This window comes from Charadrius vociferus, unplaced genomic scaffold, assembly GCF_000708025.1.
Source record: "Charadrius vociferus isolate BGI_N301 unplaced genomic scaffold, ASM70802v2 scaffold329, whole genome shotgun sequence".
In the NCBI taxonomy this organism is placed as follows: domain Eukaryota; kingdom Metazoa; phylum Chordata; class Aves; order Charadriiformes; family Charadriidae; genus Charadrius; species Charadrius vociferus.
This window is the reverse complement of record NW_009649982.1, coordinates 1624334-1646459: the sequence shown is the minus strand read 5'-3', so window position 1 is coordinate 1646459 and position 22126 is coordinate 1624334. Positions and strand designations below refer to the sequence as shown.

Sequence of the window (22126 nt, the reverse complement as noted above, 5' to 3'; positions counted from 1 at the left end):
GCTGTAGGCCGGGAACTGCTGGGCTTGCTGCGAGGGGGGCTGCTGCTGGCTGTAGCCGGCTGGAAAGGCAAAGAGCGAGGCAGGGTGAGAGGCGGCACAGAACCAAGGGCACATGTTCGCTTGTTTGTTTACCGCGAGAAGCACCAACCGACGCAGTAAGCACAGAAGCAGCAAACCAAGGACGAACTGCGAGTTTTTGCTGCCTTTCACCTAAGCACGCTGCCGGGGGTCTGCTGCACGACCGTGGCAGCGCAGCAACACTGAAAATAGTACAAAACAGTTTTCCTGTGACCGACGACAAATAAAAAAACAACAACAGGACAAAGAGTATTTCACCATCACGTCACGTGAAAAATAAAAAGCCCTCACTGGCAAATGAGGCAAAACGCAACCTTTTACCCCAAATAAAAACTCAAAACCAAACCGTCATGAAAATAGCATCAGGATTTAATGTAAGTCATACCTTTGGTTAAATCAGGTGGTTTCAGTTCTTTAGGGTTAAATATGAAAAAGTTGTGCAGAACAGAATACTTAAGTACAAAACTTCCATTTAAACATGTCCCAACTTGATTTTTCTGTGTAAAACCAGCTTCCAAAAGGAATTTCTCTTATTGCAGACTTTAAAATGACACAAAGTCCTTTTATGGAGAAATAGCTACTTTTATCCATCATGAAACACACCTGCAGCTACTTGCAATGAAACCTCTCCAGTGACTGGAATCCTGTCAGCATTAAACACCAGACACACAAATTATTAAAAGTGCACAGCCCTAAACAGAAAGAGTAAGGATTGAAGAATGCACTGGAGTAAATTCTGAAACTCACCTTGAAACTGGGGTCAAAATTTACTCATGAGACAAACCTCCAAAGTGTCCATTTTTACTACCATGAGCAAGTAACCACATTGTTGCCTAGGAGATCTACTAGAGCAGGACTGGATCCTGCTCTTGGGAGACATGGGTTTGAAAGGAGACAATACTCATGGGAACAACAGCAAACCAAACAGTCCTGTGAGTCAAGCTCTTCAAAGGCTGCTGCCAAAAGACCCTCAAAAAAAAATAATAAAAAATACTGTTTCTGAAAGATTAGGTCAATCATGAAATAAGTTATGAGAAACAGAGGAGCCCCAGATCAATTTTGGTGGTGGTTCATTCTTACTTGAAGATGTTGTTGATTAGAGTGCAGAACTTGCATTTCACTACAGCTTTCACAGGAACCTCTCCCATAAAATAATGAATTAGATGATGGTAGAATATGGCTGGAAAGCAGATGGACACTTCCCCCCTCCCTCAGTTTTTAAGCCTACAGAAAGTCAGACCGACCCTTCTACTTCCAACAGGCTTGTTACTTCTTCTGAAATTAGACTTCAGAAAGTCTGTCACTGTCTTCTAATTACAAATGTGGGGGTGAGAAATCTGCAGAGAACAAGACACCATTTAAGTGACCCCATCAACCAGCTCTTGCACAGTGCACAGGAACAAGGGCTGAGGCACAAACCTTCAGTTCCAAGTTTTCTAGGGTTCGTATCCAAGATAAACATGGAATTTCTTCATAAGCTCTGCAAGTGTTCTCATTTACATGAAAACTGATGCACTCCCACTGTATATATTGCACACCCAAAAAAAGGCCATACAGGCTCTATTCTGAGTCGCTTAATGGTACGGGAATCTTTTGTTTAGTTTAAGGAAGATTGTAAAACAAGGAATGACAAATGCTTTGTATCATTTTCTAAAAGTATTCAACAACTTGCAATTTGTTATGGAATCAGCTGTTATAGGTTCATCCCTGTACTTTAGCTGGATTACGATTCCTAGCATATCCTATGCCTTACTAGATGCCAGCTGCTTCTAAAGTAAATAACCGAAAGTTCTGAAGTCAAGTTTATTTTGGGTATATGCAAAAGCCAGCTTTTCATATTTGACTGTGCATAACCCACTAATGCACTAAAATGTTCTTCTGCTAAAAGTCTACTGCCACCTTCATTTGAGGTATCAGCAAAATCAACAACTGAAAAAACGTATCACTTGAAAGTTTCCCTGAAATTACAGTATTTATAATAGCTAACGATTTACTAAACAACAGCTACGATCAGTGTGAACACCACTAAACTTTGTACACGGAGATCATTCTAGATTGACGAAATAGGGGCCATCTTTATATACCTCCAATATTTAAGGAAGCTAAATTAGGATGGTTTAGTCTCTTAATTGCTAGAATCCCCAGGGTGCAGAAGTTAATCCTGAAGACTGCTCATACTTCAGGTGATTCATTTTGCCTGCCTTTCTAACAGTGCATTCTGCTGATTAATACCGAAGTCTGCTTTTGGTCACAATCAAGTAGGACTGAGGTACCAGAATTCCAACTACGTACTAAAAATATAGACAGCTACAGTGCTGTCTTACTGGTGATTTTTGAATCATGCCAGTTCCCATCAGAACCACAGGTGCTCGGGCTGCTCAGCGCCCTGACCTGCCCACAGGTTCAGGAACCGAAGCTCACAGGACCAGGCACCGAAGGAGAGGTTCTACAGCTAAACCACCGCTTGAGAGCTGCTTACCTGGGTACTGCATACCGTACTGTTGCTGGGGCTGAGCCTGCGGCTGCTGAGCAGGATAACCAGGCTGTTGGTACTGTTGGTACATCTGACCTATGGATTAAAAACTTATTTAGTTGAAGCCCAGCACCCTAGCTACATTATAAACACACAGTGAACAACATCCTAACAGTTTAAAATCCCAGAAACAAACCGTCTCACAACATGTAAAACTTTTTTTAAAAAAAATCTGAACACAGTGAAGTTTGAGTATGTTCTACCTAATTACCAGCTGAACCCAATCTACAGGTTTTAGTTTCCAAACCATGCCATTCTGAAGATTAAATGATGTTTAACTCCCATAGAATAAATAGTGCTGATTTGGTACAGGGGGCTTACTATTTAACATTTTCAGAGGATGCTAGAAACCACGCACCTAATTAGTGCTACTCTGGTGGGTAACAGAGCAGGAATCTTTAAGTGTCTTGATAAGTGCTCCAGATTTTTTGTACTTAGTGCTTATTGCAGTCAAGGATCTGCCAGCATTACAGATTTACACTGTAAATTAAAGTACTTCGAAAGTTAAACACATCTTCAGACAGTCTGTTTGTATTAGGTTTTTAAGACCATTTCTGCATCACAGTACTGTAAGCAGAGTGATACATTATTTATTCTGACCACATTTTCCAGATAAGTCGTCCATCTTTTAGTATCTGACTTGCTGTAAGCTAAGTTTTCTTAAGAGACCCAGGGCTATACACCCTAAAGCAAAACCAAAACCATACATTCTTAAGCTTGGGTATTCCAATTAAATGCTATTTTTTCCTAAATTCACTGTTTCCAATTTCTTGGCAAGAAGAGGCAGAATATTTGTTTATATTTAACCTATGGGCCCTGTTTAGGCTTTATGCTTCTGCTGTTTTTCAATTTAATAACAGGCACAGTCAAAGAACAAAGACAATTATCTGCCAAAACTAAAGCGTAGCTGAACTGGAGTAGACATGGAAACTTCACTATTATAAAGTGTTACTGTACTATTATTCATTCTGCAAAGATCAGCAGACTGTATAAATACACTGTAAGCTATATCTTCTGAATTGTACAAGACAAAAGCAACTCAGCTCTGCTCCAAGTCCTCCCAGAACCCTGTGGATGCTGCTTTAGCAGAACTCCTTATTTCTTCTTGTCTCTGCAGTACTCGCAGCTTAAAGCAACAGTATTTTACATTCACACTCAGGTGCTCAAAATATTTTATATTGGTGCAGTCATTCAAAATATATTTGGTATGCAATTATTGTGGGATGAAAAGAGTGCCAAACACAAGGTCTGAAGAGAATTTAAGCCTGTTAGCTTGATAATTACAAATTAGAAACTCAGAATGCATGGGTTTTATTTCTTAAACTCCGTTGTTTATAGGGAAGTTCTGGGAGAACAACCAGGAGACTGCCTAGAGGCTAACACAGAGACTACACTGGCACCTGCTGGAGACGGCAAGTAAAGGGATAGGAAAGAAACAGCATGGAGTTTTTCCAAAGCTTTCTGAGAAGACTTGCTGTCTTTACCAGGGTTGAAGTGTTAGTGAGGAGCAGAGACGCGTTCCAGTGCCGTTCAAGAAAACATTCTAAGTTTACAGCCAGGAATGCAGTCAAGGATCCTATGGGTCCTTAAACACGCAGTTTTCCCTCTCACTGGATTTTACTCTGAAAACAAGTGAGCTACAGCATCAGTGTCTGGTTTTGTACTTAGCGCTTATTGCAGTCAAGGATCTGCCAGCATTTACCATTGTTCCTGTGCACTGAAACAGCCATTTTATCTTGATTCAGAAAAACGACCAAATAGGTATATAGTCACCCAACATTCTCTTCCCTAGAAGACCATGAAGTCCTTACATGAAAGAACTTTTACATCTGTTTTAGCAAAGACAAAAAACATGTCCACATCTGTACATAATTGGTTCCCATGTGTGTTCAGCAACTGGATTTAGTGGTACAAAAGCACAGGCATGCCACAAAAGACAGCACTATACTGAAACTTCTTTGCTGTATTGATTTAATTCAAACTAGCGAATGCTTAAAACTTTATCAAGGGAGGCAAGCCATTCATTAGTATCTGCACATAGAGGTGAGGTGACTTAGTATTCACAAATAACGATAACTAATAACCAATTATAATTATCAACATCGTTTATTGGCAAAGAATGCCATTAAAAAATAATCTCTGATGTACCAGGATGATTAACATGTGGTTGGCATCACCATTTTACTTATATCCTCAAAGTACTGAGAAGGTGGGGGGAAGCATCTCTTAGGGTGTTTTGTTTTTTTAAGAAGTCAACTAATGTTTTTAAATTAGTTTTAAAACTAGTTTCTAACAAGAACATGTGCCATTTGTGCGAGCCAATCCTGTTGAAAACTTAAACCATCAAAACGTATCCAAAGTTCTGGCTGGGCCACAGCCCTGCATAGGTTCTCTACGTGGCTGCACAAGTGCAAGAAGGGAGAGCAAGACAGGACAACACAGGTCCCCAAATTACCACTGGACTGAGGTGCTACCAAACAGTGAAGTACAGAAAGCTACTCCATGTTTCAAAGAGAAGTCTTTAGAAAATGATACTTCGGATAAAAGCAACTCAGCTTATGAAAAAAATTGAGAAGCTGGTAAACACACATACATTACCCAGGTTTGGTAAGAGATAGCTCTTTACCATACAGGTACAACAGACAGCATAAGCACTCCCACTGGTATTTCTGATGAACAAGGTGCAATAATGACTTTTGATCTCCTCCCAAGAATTGACCCATCCTATTTTATCCATAGAGTGAATAAAATATAATCTATACTTAACATATTTCAGTGGCAATAATAAAAACTGCATGAACTACAGACCAAAACCTTCATAATTAGTACTGTTGTACATTTACATGCAAAAAAAAAAAGGACTTGGGCAAAGGTATAGCACAGTTCAGTGATTAAAAAAAACAAAAAAAAAGACCCCACCCCACTATACTTTCTTGACCCAAGTTTAGAAAAACCATTACATCTACTCTGATACATAAAGCTAGACAACTTCTTCCCTAAGTAAGATGAGTTTTGCTGAAGCAAGTACTTTTTCCCTTCCCTGGTGTTATCAGCCATATGGGATTCCAACCTACTGCTGCTAGTGCTTTTAAGTGTTTCACTTTTTTGTTTCAGCTCTAGTTCAACATCAGCACTTTAAAAACTCATACCTTATTGTATAAGTAAAGAGGCTAAATTCATGAAATACAAGTTCAATAGCTGGGAGTATATTTTTTGACCACTAAGTTTTCTAGCTGCTGACAGAAGAACCTGAAGCACTTTCTTCCAAAAGTAACTTACACCCAAACACCAAACAGTTATATCTTTAAGCGACAAATATGTCTCCTGCTGTCTCATTGATATCACTCCACTGCAACCAAGAGCATTCATGCCTGCTTCAATATTATTCCTAACTACAAATTGCTCAAATACTCTGCTCAACCAAAATGTTACTGATGCCCTTCAGGCAAGATATTCCAAGTGACTGTGGATACTGTCATCACCCTCAATAATGCCTCTGACATTTACCTCAGCATTATGTCAGCACAGAAAGCAGCAGAGGGCTGTAACTTATTTCTACACTAACACAGAAACCACTTTATATTGTACTTTGTACGGAGGTAGAAATACCAAAGCAAGTCCTTCCAGAGAGTTTCATCCAGAACCATGCAGGTCCAAAGTCTTTGTGCTCTTAGAAAATATCAATAGAAAAATGATACCCAAATGTAGCAAACCTCTGAATACATTTCTTTTTAGAAATCAAATAACATGTAAAAGGGCATAGTGCAAAGGAATCTGAATATGAGAGTTAAGAACTTAAGCTTTAAAGCAGAGCCAAGTGAGGCTCTCAAGGGCTGCAAAGGAAAACTACAATGCATATGAGATACTTCTAAGGTTTCACCTGACTAGCACAGAGCCATACATAGTAAAGAAGCAATGCAGTATTGTTAGATTGAAACAACAAGTAAACAACATTTTTAATTCATAGTAGACAAGCGAAAAAGCTGTTAGCTGAGTGAAAGCTTGACACAACACACAGGGTATGATAGGAATTAAGGTTTTCAGACAGCTTTGAAGAGCAGCGTATATAAATCTGCCAACAGTATAATGAGCACAGACGCAAGTAGAAAACAGTAGGATGAAAAGCCGCCTCATGTTACATCACCAACCCTTTTTAATAAAGCTCCTGCTCCACCTGCTGTTTCTATATTGAACAGCATGTGAGGAAAAAAAATTTCTGCCTTGTGGCACAGATGAATTTGCAGTTTGCTATCAACTTTGGGTCTGCTAACTGTAAGTCTTTGCTACTGATCGCTCAGATTCAGACACCATAATTCCCATCTTAAATAGTAGAAAAACCTGCTGCTTACCCTCCACCTGACCAGTCTGTGGCTGTGTTCCGGGGTACGGTGGCTGCTGTGCCTGAACACCAGGTGGGTGGGCTGCAGAAGAGGAGGAAGCAATGCTGTCCGGTGTTCCTGATCGCTCTTCTGCAGGGGCACTGGGTGGTCCTAGAGGAGCAAGAACAAAATATAGTATGTGAAGTGAACAGAGTTTGAATTAAAAAAGCTTAACACAAGACCATTCCCTTGCAAAGTTTTTAACAATTTTTCCAGTTTTCCATAGATTTACATCTGAGTGTCGTGCCCAAGCTAAAGCTAGATATATTTGCACATCTAAACTTTCCTTTGAAAATATTTTTTGTGCAAATTTTCCACCTGTCTCTAGGTCACTCAAATTTCATCCTTCTGTGAAACCTGACCCATTTGTGGGATAAAACTCTGTGTGACAACATGTTTTTTCCACATCTTCAAGCATTAGCCTTGCACACATACACTGAAGACCTGCCACATTTGGATAGAATATGCACCTATGTACTTGTTCTTTCTCACCTGGAGCAAAGGTGCAAGGCTGCGTGAAACTGGGCACTAGTGCCTTACTGTGGCCCACATGGGCCCAGAGAACAGTGTTTTACCAACAGTCATATAGCATGTGATCAGAAAAACGCCAAGGAATGTGTTACATTCGCACTCCCAGACAAGTTATGTCAGGCTTCAGACTAAAAGCAATTGTCTGCTTTGACAATTCTGCAAATATTCTAGCTAGCACCTGAAGAAAGCAGGTTTTGCTTTCCTTTTCATAAGACTTATTCTTACCTGACACCTGGTCATCTGTCAAGCCGAACGCTGACATGACATTCTTGCTGATTTCATCCTGGTTCTTTAGCGGATCAAATGCAGACATGCTTGCTGCTATAACTTGAGTAGATGGCTTAACATTAGAGTCAGCAGCAGCAGGCTTTTCTTCCCTACCATCTACAGCATCTACAAAACAAAATGCCCAGTTATTAATTTGAGAACTGAAACTCCATCATACATATATATTGTACTACAGCAAGTTTAAAATTGCATAGTTGTGGGTTTTTTAAAAAAAAATTTAACTGTTGAAATGTTTGATGAATCAGTAGTGTATCTGAAACTGCTGAATCACAAAGCCTAGGTTTCATTGCACAGTTACTTAAAGATACACTGACACCGTGGAGTATCAGTATCATGTATCATTTTGTCTTAAATTCAAAGGTACAAGGATCGCGCTTCTGGTTTGATTTGCCAACAGAGAATTCAAAATTAGGAAAACTTACAGGATAAGTTCCAGTTTATTACAGTGTTTTATCAACTGCAGTTTTTGTTTTGTTCTATCCCCTTCTCCCCAAGTTCTTTCTAAGCTGATAGGTGAAGTTTGTCTCTTTGCAGTAACAAGTAACACTGAATCACTCAGAAATCCCCTACCTAGTAGAGTGCTACATTTTGTCTTAAAAACTAACGCTTGTAGATAGGGTTTAGACTGGCTAATTTTGTTTACGCTCCAAGATCATCACCCTAACTCCTTCCAAATGGTTTATAACCAGAATCCACAGTATTCCACTGAAATTAGAAATTCCACTGAAATATACCGAAATATTGTAGAAACAGGGTCTGGGACCTTTTAAACAACAAAACCAATAAAACTTCTAAGCGTAAAATACAAAAGCGGCATTTTGTAAAAGAAAGGCTGGAGTTCTCGGTTCATCTCTTTACTCAGAACACTGTACTCCATGACTTTCTGTCATTATTTTCTGTGTCCAGCCTACCCAAAATCTGTAGTTAAGCACAAAGAGGTATAGTTTTTACAGTGCAACAGCCCTAAGCTAGGAGATCAATGCCTGAAAACTGGCAGAATAAGATTTCCTCCCCCATTTTGCCCTTCCCACCCTTATCTGCACCCTTGTGCTGCTTACCCTGAGACAGCTCTGATGCTGGTCTGAGCTCAAAATGTGTGGATTCAATTTCCTAACCTGGTAAAAAAAGTGGATATAATTTTTGCTGTATTTGCTTTTTATTGTTTTAGTGACTCAAACTTGCTTAGCAACATGACAAGATAAGCACCAGAGCTAGCCCAATGTAAGCAGTGGGAGTGCTCAGATTAGAGCAAGAACTCTTCAGCAACAAAAAAATATTAATTCAGCTCAAAGCCCTCTCAAAATCTTGTCGTGACTCACAAGTGTTAGTTACAGCTTTTTCATACATTGAAACAAAAACTCAGACTTTGAAGTTTTATTCCGAAGTTAATTTAGTGCTTTACTCCAGATAATTTGAATAAAAATTCTACCTCTGAAAAAAACGATGCATTAAAAAATAAGTTCTGAACCATCAAGGAACAAGTAAGAACGATCACAACCAATATTCAAACCTCCACGTTTCACTTTTTTTAAACTGCACACAACTCTGCACATCAAAGCAAACTATTCTTTGCCAGGCTGCCTACCACTTTCAGGCAGATTAGTGGAAAGCCCTGGTTCAGCTGGTGGTTCTAAACAGTCCAGTAAACGATTGACTTTATTGCGAAGTTCTATCAGCTCTCGACGCAGGTATTTCACCTGATTAGATTCTAGGGGTCTTGGTTGTCCGTTCACTGCAAAACAGCAATTAGATAAATTTAAGACTGCAGTAACATTTTGACATTCAGTTTAAAATTAGAAAAAAAAAAACCCAACTTTTACTTGCTTGTAGCATCATCATCCTCTGTGGAGTTTAAAGTGACACAGTTCAGTCAACACAAACTGAACTCACTCTAGAGCCTACTGTTCTTTTAATATAATCTCAGTTCAGCATAATCCACAGTACTACCACTGCAGAGTAAAGTCTGCAGTAAAGTTTCTGCATTGTTTACTCATTTCCATGAATATAACCTGAACAATACAAATATCATACTTGGTTGTAGAAAGCTGTCTCTTTAGAAGGTACCTTTAGAACTAAAGCAGCATACACAACACCACTGCAATTCATGAATAAAGTCAGTGTTCAGATTAAAGGCTGCTTGCTATTTGTTGGAACTATGTGCTAATTTACCAACAGTAGTTTGAAAATAAAGAACTATTTTATACAAAGGCCAAAGGATAAATGTTAAAATCTATTCAACTTTAAGCAATTAATGTTATTTTTTGGCAGTGTACTACTAACACTGCAAGTTTATCATCATCTTAAATTTCTCACGCACCTGTGAAGCAAACCCCACAAATGCTGAAGAGTAGAAGATAACTTGGAAAATAACATTAAGAAAACACAATTGACCATAAATATATATGTGTATGCCAAATATTTTAAGCAATCTTATAAAAAGAAATAGTTTCAGCTTCCACAAGTTCAGATGTCACATGAAACATCAAGAGAGAAAATAGCTATTGTAGTAATCCAGTGTTTTTAACTTACTGATTTCATCCTTCTGAGGTGACAAACTGGAAGATTTTAATACCTTCCAGCAAAGCCCACTGCCTGAACTTTAAGAAACATTATTTAAAAAAAAAAAAAAAACAAGAAAAAGAAAAATACAAACAATCCTCTATACTTACCAAACAATGTCAGCTTCAGTATCCTACTGCATTGAATTGCAAAGGAAAGATCTGAGCTATCAAAAATTGTTATAAGATCTCCATCTGCAAAGAACATGAAAACATTAGATTAAAATCAAAGCTTTTTGACTACTGAACTTCATGCTAGGGCAGAAGTGTTACTTCATTACTAAAAAATAACATTCTCTATTTGATTCTGAAGCTACTAGAAAAAAAGGTACCAATTAACACTATCACAAAAAGGGTACGATACCTCATTATATGGAGGATGTGAAAAATGAAGATGTAGGAGTAGTAAACAGAGAGGTTTTCCATCATTACTAAGTAAGGCTTATAGCCTTGTTTCCCTGAGCTACAAATCAGAGAAATACACTGCTGATTTAAAAAGCATCTAAAGTAACTTGGGTTGGAAGAATTATTTCTAGAATTAGGAACACTTATCAAGAAAAATGAAGCCCTCAAACCCAGGGTTTTTATGAAATCATATCACAACAAAGCAACAAGTTAGACTTGTACATAACACCATACAAAAACGTTTACTATTTTAGCATGAGAGTCAGTGTGTAGGGTTTTTTTAAGGTAAGACAGAAAAATGACTGGCTCCAGAAGGGAGCCCTTTCAAAGTTCCATATAGCTCATCATTCTTTTATGTTTGCATACAGGATGAAATAACAGAGCTGAGAGTTCACAAAGGCCAACATCAGAAAGAATGATGCTGCCAGTTAAAAGTTATATGCTCATTTCAAGTAGCCCCAAAACTGTACTGTTCATCAACAGACAGGAGAGTCAAGATAGATAGCACAAGCCAATCCTGATTTAATTTTTAAAAAACGAAACATGCACATGAACTAGGGAAAATTTTAACTGACAGGAATGCTTTCTCGGGTTATACTCAGAACACTAATGTACAAGACTGATTTTCAACAAGGGAATGATAATAAAGTTCCTGTGTAAAAGTGAACAGTGAAAGTACCTATCAGCCTTAACCCACAAATCAGAATGAAGATACAAAGATGTCAAAGTTGTCAGAACAAAACTTTTCTCTCAAACCAGGCATTTGACATGAATTCTCAACCCCTAGCCATTTTTTGGGGGGGATGGCAGATTTCACAGGAACTCCTGATGCATCCTAATGAGGCCCCACTGGGAACCATCAGACACAGAAACTATGTAAGAAATGTATGTGATCTTTTACTCTTAAGACACAAAGGGCTATGCATAAAGTATTGAACACCTTTAAGCCTATTAATCCCCGAAAGAGACAGCAAGTTCCCATTAAGTCTGGTCTCTCACAGTTTTTAACCTGAGTCAAGATAATAGACAATCACATAACATCTTACTCGACAAGATCACAGATGAAACAACACTATTGTCTTTGGCAGGACAGATTTTCTGCTGTTTTAACTATTCAACAGATTATTAATATATTAATAGATTAAATGAACACAAATTAGGCAATGCAAAAGAAAAGAGTGGGAACGCATTATCAGGAAAATGTGTGTACTGGTAGAGGGAACGAGAAGGGATAGCAGGACCGCTTCCTTCCAGAACACCTTGATTACCAGGAACTGAGATGAGACACTCTCTAGTGAAGCTTCACCTTCAGAAGCAACAACGTTAGACAAATAACACACAGCCTGGGAGAAAGCTGACTCCGGGCTACCAATGCTCCTCCCTAAAACACTGTTACAAGGAGGCTCTGTGGATAGACACAGAAACATGTTTTTAATTACAGATTACTGCCTAAAATTTCTGAGGTATTCCTTATTCATTGGTGACATAAAGAGCCAGCTCTATAAAAGTTATGGTTAAAAATTTCAAATAAATATTAATGCTTCAGTATAGACAGTCATAAAACATATGACGGCAAGCTGAAAAACAGAACCTCAAAATTCTAAAAACTACACGTTCTAATTTTGTCATACCCTGACTACAAGTAACACCTCTGCCATGGAAGCTTTTCTTAGTACAGTACCATTAATAACACCTAACAATGACCATCTGTCTTCAAAGAAGTTGCTTCCTAACAAAATAAACAAGGAATCTTACAAATACTAACAAACTGATGACATAAAATAATTTGCAAGCATTCCTGAAGAAAATCTTGTTGTCTCCAAAGATTTTTTTTTTTGGTATCCTATGTCCTGTTTGCAGTTTTGCAGTTTGACAATCTCAAAAAACATTGGTTGACAGCAATACCAGTCATGGATTTGCTGAGTAGAGACTGGAAAGTCTCCAAGAATGGAGGCTCCAAAACCCCACTAGGCAATCTGCTCCAGTGACACACTGCCCTCCTGGCCAAAACTCAGGCTCAACCTCTCAAACTGCAGTTTATCACTGCTTCCATCTGGTGCTACTGAGAAGAGTTGGGATTCAATGGTCTGCAATTTCCACTGTTAGCCGGAAGCTGCTATTAAGCCCTGCCCTCAGCCTCCTCTGCACCACACTGAACAAGGCCAGCTCCCTCAAACGCTCCCTGTAGGCCACCTGCCCCCGGCCCCCCACCATCCTCACAGCATCCTGCTGCACCCTCTCCAGTTTCTCCAAGTCTTTTATGCTTGGGGTGCAGGGGGCAACAATGAGCACGGGGTTCCCAGTGGGGCCTCACCAGTGCCAAGGGGAAGGTAAAAGTGTCCCTGTTTGCTATTATGATCCATAACAAGGCTTATAGAATCAGACACTGAACAAGTAACTTTCATAAAGTTAAACAGTCCTTTCTCTTTGGCAGTAAAGTGTGGCTTTTTTCCTCCAACTCAAACACTTCCAACCAGCTTTCCAGTATCCTCTCTTAAATGCTGATACCAAAATCCACTGGTGCTTAACACAAAGCCTTTCTACTCCATACTCTCCTGCTTACAGGATAAATTATTACTTCTCTTGCCAGTGCACAACATTGACAGACTATCTTACAATGCTTTTCTGTCAATACTCAGATTCACTGCCTGAAAAAAGGTGCATGTTCTGAACAGTTTATCCTGCATAGCCAAATGAAAATTTGTATTAATACACATGGTTTACATGGATTAATGTAAATCAAAAAAATCCAGAACATTCCATCTTATTCTCCCTAACCGATTTTAATATTTATGTTAAAGGCAGTTAAGAATAACGATTAGAGTTTTGCTTTTAAATTGCTAGCAGGAAAAAAAGGCTGAAAAGCACCAAGTACAGAATCTTGTTAGAAGTATAAAGTCAGTTCTACAATTCCTATCAACAGCCATCATGTTATTAACCAGTAGTGCGTATGTTAGGATTATATGGTAGATGTGTATGTCAAGCCATACAAAAGTCTGACAATTTAAGTATATTAGATTTATCAAACAAACTTTTCATTTTAAGGAATGTCTATGAAGCTTAATTCCTGCTATGACTATATAGATAAGAATATACAATGTTAATTATTTTCTGTTGAAGAATAAAATAGACTTTCCTTTATTTTCTCTAATTTTGTTATTTCAAAAGCTTACTTTTCCAGTTTTTACAAGGGGCATAGCTTGCAAATCCCATGTACCCTAAATATTCCCTCCTATGCCAATTACAATTATTTTTTTTATCTTTAGTACAGGCTAGTGACTCCCTTAAATTACCAATGGAGTGGAAAGCATTTAGCATTAATTCTACATCATCATGATGCCTTCTAATTTTTATGACATTAGAAGTTAGAAGAAATCGGAAATGTTTAAGACATTAGAAATCTGCCTCATTAACCTTGGCCCTGCCAGCTATGCCTCCTCATCTACCAGCTTTATCTAGCCTTGTATATATCTTTTTTTCTTTCCCCCCATTTGATTTGGGGGGGGGTGGCGGGGAACAAGACAGCCCACCACCCAAAAATGCAGTTTTCCTTCACTTCAGTAAATTTACCCCTTTTAAACCCAAAAGTAGAGACATTACTGACTAGCCCACCACCTTGACTACATACACTGAGTTAGAAACTCATTATCAGCTCTGAGACAGACATCAGCTTCTACTGCAAGGTAATGAAGAATAAGAACGAAAAGGCCATTCTCACATTTAGGCACTCTAGCTTTAAATTTAAGCCTAACTTTAAGTAAAAAGAAGTAACATTTCTATTATTGACTCCTTGGGGGATTTAGCATGTGATGTAACTCACTAACATGGTGTGCTTAAGATGCAATTCTACTCTTTGATTCATATAAATTCAGTGGTGGCACTCCTCATAGGGTTGTTTGGTTGGTTTTTTTTTTGGTTTTTTTTTTTTTTGGGGGGGGGGGGGTGTCAGACATTGGGTTTTACTACATATTCAAAAACCTTAAGCAGGACGTAAAAATAATTTCACACCTAGTAGAGCAATCTCCTTAGTTTCAAAGTTTGAAAGACCTACTCCACAAGGCAGTTATCAAACTGAAACTTCTTTTCCCTGGTAATTAATAAAAGCATTATATAACTTTGGAATATGCTTCTGACTATCTTAGTCCACAAATCCAGAGACAGAAGGCTTGGAATTTAAAGTTTCCTAGCATAAAAGTTTGAAAAAAACAAAATGTATTCGCTTCAAGGACCATGACAGTTTGATGGAGCCACAAAATTTTGCAGAAATTTTAAGCAGAAAATCCCATATCCAGGCCTGAAGATCACTAGCTTCACATGTTACAGCAACAAGAAACAAAGCCAAGAGGGGCAGATGAAACATTCTTCTGAACCCTCGGAGTGTGCACATGAATTCTGAGAGTACCCAGATGAAGTTGTAGAAGTAGTGGAAATCTTAGATGAACTTTGTAAAAGATGAAGACAAGCATTCCTCCAGGTTTTGAGGGATAAATAAGAAAAGGGAAATAGCTAGAACGAATATATTCCAATGTTTCTAATGACTGAAATAAATTTAAAGAACCTTATCTTAATTGAAACAAAGTCTAGAATACCAAAGTCCTCATATGACAATCAAACTGAAGCCTGGTTCTACTAACTTTTTCATTAATCATTTGCAGCTTCCTCCGATATTAACACTGCTTAAATGTTCTTAGTAGTGATCATCATCTAGGATAACATATACAGAAATTTCACGTCACAGTGGAGAAGTACATTCTGAGATAGAAGATAAAATTAGGCCTCTAGGCTGTGAAATACAAAACAAAACCATAATTACAGACTCCACCATACACCATTATCGTCTTCAAAAAAGGCAAGTGTAGAGGCACACAAAACAGAGAACTATAGCTGGAACCCAAGTTGGAACATAGGAAGTTCCGTTCCAATACACGGAAAAACTTCTTTACAGTTCAGGTGACAGAGCACTGGCACAGGCTGCCCAGGGAGGTTGTGGAGTCCCCTTCTCTGGAGATTTTCAAAACCCGCCTGGATGCAGTCCTGAGTAATGTGCTCTGGGCAATCCTGCTTTAGCAGGGGAGTTGGACTAGATCTCTGGAGGTCCCTTCCAACTCTGAAAATTCTGTGATTCTGTGATAGTTAAAGAACAGGCAAGAATGCATAAAAAGGGACTAGAAGCTTTAACCTAATGAAGACGCACCCATTAATCTCCTTTCACCCTTCCCATTCCAGAAAGAAAACCAAAATTGTTTATGTGATAAAGGGAAAAATAAAACCACCACAAATCCACTCAGCTCTCTCCCACTAGAGATCAAGACCCGAAATATTAGCCCTACATTGCATATCTGTTTTGATGAGCTCAAAAGCTTCATAAACCTGACAAAACTGTCTCAGGATAATTCAAAGTGAAATTTTATTGCCTAGATGTAAGAACAAAAGTTATTTGACATTTTAGGTATCATAGACAGTGCTAAAGTTTCCTAGTACTATTAAGAAAAATGAACCTGAATGCTTCAGTAATGTAGCTCTTTTACTGTACACCAGAATAATTATTACATAGTCTTTGACCTGACCAAGAGACTTTGGATTTTATCACTTCATTCTGAGTTTCATTTTATGAATGCCATCCTTCTCTCCCAAATTAAGTAACTTATCCATGCCCCACACTGACACTCAAAGCGGAAAAACCCTTGGAACCACAAGTCTCTTTCTACGCATCTCAAACAAGGCCTTATTTATTCTGTGGAAGGACTTCTTTCTTAAGGTTGCATTTGTTTAGCACTAATGATAGAGATTTTCTTTGAAACAAACTATGTACAACCAATGCCCAACAGATCCAAACTGTCACACAGAAGAAAACCTGAAATAGTTATTAAAAGTAGTCTATGTTAAGTTTCTTCTCATCTTTACTGATGGAGGAAAACACAATCAAGAATTACTACTACATAGATCAAGCTTGCATTAAGTCATACAAGTTTATTCACCCCTCACCTTGAAACCTGCTCTATCACTGAGAACACCAAAAAAGTAGTTAAATGAGTGGACAGCAGAGAAACGTGCAATAGCATCAGCTTCCTGCAACAGCAAAAAATGAACTTTTAGATAGCTAGTATTTCAGGAAAACTAGAGGAAATACTGTGTTAAGCAGGATAACCACAAGAGATACAGCTTCTATTGTCTGATTCAAATGATTTCACGAGAAATCACTTGCATTTGCCAACGAATTTGGAGAATTTTGAAGAGGTGAACGTCACAGTTTCTGTGCTTAGATAAATCATATCAGAGCAACAGCAGTAATTAAACCTCAACAGTAGTAATTAAACCTTACCTTCATCTTTATATTTTATTGTGACTTCATCATTGCTCAGAAGTTTTCCTCTAAAAACTCTTTGCATCATTAGCACCAATTCATCATAGGTGATATCTTCATTATGAATAGGAATTCTCCTAATATCTTCCCCAAGCTGAGCTTTGATGATCAGCTTCCCGCTTAAATCCAGCTGCCCATTCATGGTGGATTCCTTATCGCCTGCAGACCTGTTAACAACAAAACATTGAAAACTTTTTAGAAAACTAAACTGTTCATTACTTAAATGTATATGAAGACAGTTCTGAAGCTTTCCACCTTTGGAAAGCATTACTGTTGGGAAGCTCTCCAGAAAACCTCTCTCAGACACATTCTATGATGCACTAATTTCTGAAACAATTAAGTGCACAATATACTAACTGATCTCACAGGCAAAGAGAAGTCTGTAAGACCAAACACTTGAAATCAACAGTTACCACAGTTGACGGTGCTCAGAATTTAAAAGTAAAGATTTTTAAAAGGTCAGACAGCTTTTAAATATGTGTGACATTCGGAAATTTAATTTATTTTTTTTTTTAAGATATCAGCTGCAAACTCTCATAGAAAAAAAGCTATAAAGGAAATAATATCCCCTAGGATTTGCATTTGAGGTACATGTATACCTCTCTCTCAGGGAAAGTGAAATTGTAGCAAATGCTCTCAGCCTTACAACATTACATTGGCTACATTATCACCTTATTGAATTATTTTCACATCCCCCATATGGTAACCAGCAAAGGGTGCTTTTTTTTCCCCCCCCATTCAAGAAAATACTGCCAGGACAAAATATCTTTGAAAGATTATAGGTGGTAAGGTGGTTTTATTAAGGGGATCAAGTTGAATCATGCATTATTTCATACACAAATGAACAAATAAATGAAGAGCTGAACACTGGTTTTATTATATGAACGATCAGAACACACTGAGGGTTTCTCTCCAGAAAGTAAGATACAAAATCTTTCCTCTTAAATTTTGACTGAGATGTTTTAACCAAAATTTTAGATTTTTAAAAGCTGCTCAACAGACCACATATTAGCTACTCATTAGGCTCAGAGCCACAGATTTGTTATGCAGTATATACATGGTCAGAACAGTCAGTTACTCTCACTGCTTTAAGAGAGGTGAACAACTGCTCCAACTTAAAAGCAAGTGCAACAAAGCCATCCTGTGTCCAAGCAGTTCACAGCACATACTTCAGAGTTATATCTTTAACACTTTATATAAGACAATTTAAAAATTACCACTTTGTATGAGGCATATCTGTTGTTATAAACACACACAAAGGCCTTATGTTTAAAAGAAAAACAGAAACTATGGAAGAAGTTACTGAGCAGGCAAATGAAAAGAGAAAAAGATCTAGATAGCTAGTCAAATGTCCCCTTCTTTCTTCACTGTTTTGGACAGGTCCAAAACAACAGATCTGGAATGATGAGCAATTAAAGAAGCCGTTATCTTATCATCTGAAGTACAAATACCAGAGATCTGAAAAGCAGGAAGCCCTAAACATCAACATTGACATTTCCAAAGCCACATGCAGGCAAACATGCTCTTCGTTCTCTTGTGCAAAAAGAATTCTCGCGAGAGAGATGCAGATATTTCTCCCTTACCTCTAAGGACGTTACAGCATAGTGCTTTGTGAGAAAAATTAATTTTGCTTTGGTCAGTCTATTTTTAAAGTACTACATTGAAAATTACTTCTCTCCTACCAGAGAAACAAGACACTCAACTAAAGCCTTTAATAATAATAATACCTTAATACACCTAAATATATTTAACTCTACTGTTTCAATGGCATTGTTTTGCATTAAAAAGATGTAGTATGATGCTATCTCTGGATTGTAATTAAATTTCTGGTTTTTTGGTAATTAACTTAATATAAAGCAAATATTTCATGCAAATCCTTTTTTTTTTTTGTGATGTCACTGGGCTAAAGAAAGACAATCAAATACTCAACAAAACTCATTCTCCTAATCAGACATACCAGGAGGTAGGTGGATACAGTCTAATTGCAGAGAAAATGGACCTGCAATTAACACAGCCAGGTTGCTGCTGAGACACTATAATAAAACAGTGACATTTATAATACTGTTAATGTTCACTAACGCATTATTCATGTTTTGCAACACTGGAGTCTTAACTGGAGGCACTCAGTCTAATTAACACTTTAAGTTTGTTGTAAAAGCACATGTTTCTGCAGAAGTTGGTTGTTTGGTTTTTTTTTAAATTTAAAGCATTAAAAAAATAAAATAGCGTCCATCCACAGGTCTTCTTTCACCTCCTTTCCAAAACCATACGTTTATCATTACCTTGTCTGTCTTACTGATGCTGGATTATTGTACAGATTTCCCACCTCACTTCAGCACAGAATTAGGATAAGCCGCCATGCACTGTAAGTGGCAGAAAACAGGAAGCTGCATCAGAATAAAATAAAAAAAAAAAAGAAATATTTATTTATGGTCACACTTCCTTAGAATTATAGACTTCACATCAATCTTTCACTTTAGAACACCTTAACGAACACACTCAACTAAAAAAAAGTCACTGTTTTATCCATAATGTAACAACAGATTTACACTTTTGAGTATCGTAGAGTTCGAAGTTCAACTAAAACAGATCTTGAACATGAATTGTCATTCCATAGTAGTAGTTTATTTTTAAGTTTTGTAACTGCATGTAGGAATTCTTAACAGTAATGTGTTCCTTTCCAGAGCAGTGATCTTCCCTAGCAGTCTCAAAATATTCATTTGTATGGCCTCCACCTTAAAATCCCAAGTTAAGTTAAAGAAATAAACTTTGATTGATTTATCAGTATAAAAACCTAGAAGTCTATTTCTTAGCTTAAGGCTGAAGCCTCTGTGACATTAAGTAATGTGTCTTCAAGGGCAGACTGCACAGCACTAGGACAAACTACTGAGAGGAAAGGCAGGAAGAGCCGCCAAACTGGGCGAGAAGAAGGAAATGCAGTCAGAAATACACAACCACTTAAAAATATGATCTTCCCTCAATTCAGCTGAAGATTGCACTTTTTCTGCTGGAAAGCCTATGTGATGAGCTGCCTGAAGTTCATGCAGTCCACCTGTTTATTACACAAGTGTTTAATGCCCAGAGCTACAAGACAATGATTTAGTATAGAGACCCGTCCAATGGAGAACATAGCTGTGCTCCTCCCTCCCACCCGACAGGTGCACCCTACTCAGCACCCTTCTCCTTATCTCTCATCCGCACATGGTCAATCTCAAACATACAGGATCCGATTTTTAGATGATTTGCTGCTAACCAGAGAGAAAAAGTAGGTTCCTCTCTACAGGAAATTGGGCTTCCCAGCTCTCATCTTTAAATTCAACTGAAAGTAAACTGGAATGGGCAGGAACAAGACATACAGGACAGAAGCAGAGAACAACCAAACTGCAGAGAATGGACAAAGCCCTTCTCTGGTTCCCATAAGCTGGCAGTTGCTCCCCTCATCCTGGGTATGCAATGTTCACCCTTAAAAAAGGCTGTACTCACTCCTGACAGGGAGAGGGTAAGACTGTTGTGACATATTAAGAAACTACTTCTCTGATTCCTCACTCACATTTTATGAAATGAGTAATATATGACTGGGTGCCGCTTTCACCCCAGTCTTGCAACAGCTCCAGGTAAAATTCACTGCAATGGACAAATATGGGATACAGATAATGCATCCAAGTGTGGTTTAACTTAGAAAGTTCATTTAGCTACCATCTCATGTTGTTTAAACGGCACCGGTTTTGCTTCTTTAGCATTACAATGTATGCTACTTAGAAACTGGTAACAGTAAGAATGGACCTCATCTGTAATTCCTAAAGATACACATTTTGGTGGACACACCTGAGCTCCTGTGGCCTTCCAACAAATTGAATGCATCATTTGTATCTTTGTGCAAGAAAACCAGCTACTGTAATGTACTTACAGAACTATAATGTCTTATTTACAAACATTACAGAAATCCACTGTGTGTCTACCAACAATTACAAAAAAGTAACAGGAAAGCATGTAAATGCACTTTTTTTTTGTCCTAATTCTGCTTGAAGGTGCCCAGGTTTTAAGAAACAGATTCTAAACACTACAACTGCTTGCAACTGTTACAAAAACCTATGTGAACTGTTCTAATTATTGAATTACACAACATTCAAGCTTTCCTTCCCACACCATGGCATAGCTGAATGGAGGACTCCCTTGAGAGAGTTTTTCACAGAAGACATCCAGAATGCACACTAATGAGCTTTTTAGTAGAACCAATCACAGCATCTACTTTCTTGAGGGAAAAACAACAACCAAACAAAAAACCATTAATGTCTTCCTGTTTAAGACAGACTATTTTTCACGTGAATCAAACCGACATCTTTCTAACCTTCCTGGTGTACAACATGCATTCCGGTTTTTTCCTCCCCTCTTGGCTCACTTGCTATTCACATCATGCGCCAATCTAAATGGTGCATGAGGACAGTGACTGTCCAATCTAAGCCAGTCGCTTCAGGATCCCTCCTAAAGCCATGATGTAATAACCATGTTGGATCTCACTACTCTTTTTGTATTGCAACAGAGAAAACCAGCCTTGCCTAAGCTAAGGAAGAACAGGCGTTCCCGCTTCGCTTTTTCCTCTGTCAAAACAGGGACACGGAACAACAGGGTGAAGCACACAGAAAGAGGGCCACGCAGCACTGCCCCCCAACCCCTCCCCCTCGAGGGAGCCACGGGAGTTTTCCCAGGAGAGACGGGGTTGGGGGGAGGTAGCAGAAAGCAGAAGCGCTCTTTTCGCTTCTCTCCAGTTCCGATAAGGGCAGGCCCGACCCAAGGGGGAGCAAAAATCATAGGCATTCCCCGCCGGCAAACGAGGAGCCTGCAGTTCCCCTGGCTCCCATGGGGACAGAGGCTGGGTGAGCAAAGGAACACCCTCCCTGCGGAGGGAGGGAAGGGAGGCCTCTGCAAGCCCTCACCCCCGATTCCCCAGGCCGAGGAGGCCGGGGGGGCGGTGTGAGCCTCCCTCAGGCGC

The 22126-nt window shown here is 38.6% G+C and overlaps 1 protein-coding gene across 1 annotated transcript in view; it reads right to left on the bottom strand.

Annotated features, from left to right (window-relative positions):
• Positions 1-19523, bottom strand: part of TFG (TRK-fused gene) — a 19795-nt gene extending 272 nt beyond the window's left edge. The window contains exons 1-8 of the mRNA XM_009891655.1: positions 19419-19523; positions 17095-17303; positions 10479-10562; positions 9395-9541; positions 7747-7914; positions 6961-7101; positions 2558-2647; positions 1-59 (exon numbers count right to left, since the gene is read on the bottom strand). Coding sequence (XP_009889957.1) covers positions 1-59; positions 2558-2647; positions 6961-7101; positions 7747-7914; positions 9395-9541; positions 10479-10562; positions 17095-17278 — 873 coding nt within the window. The 5' untranslated portion in view covers positions 17279-17303; positions 19419-19523. The remainder of the gene's footprint in view (positions 60-2557; positions 2648-6960; positions 7102-7746; positions 7915-9394; positions 9542-10478; positions 10563-17094; positions 17304-19418) is intronic.
• Between the last annotated feature and the right edge of the window lie 2603 nt (positions 19524-22126).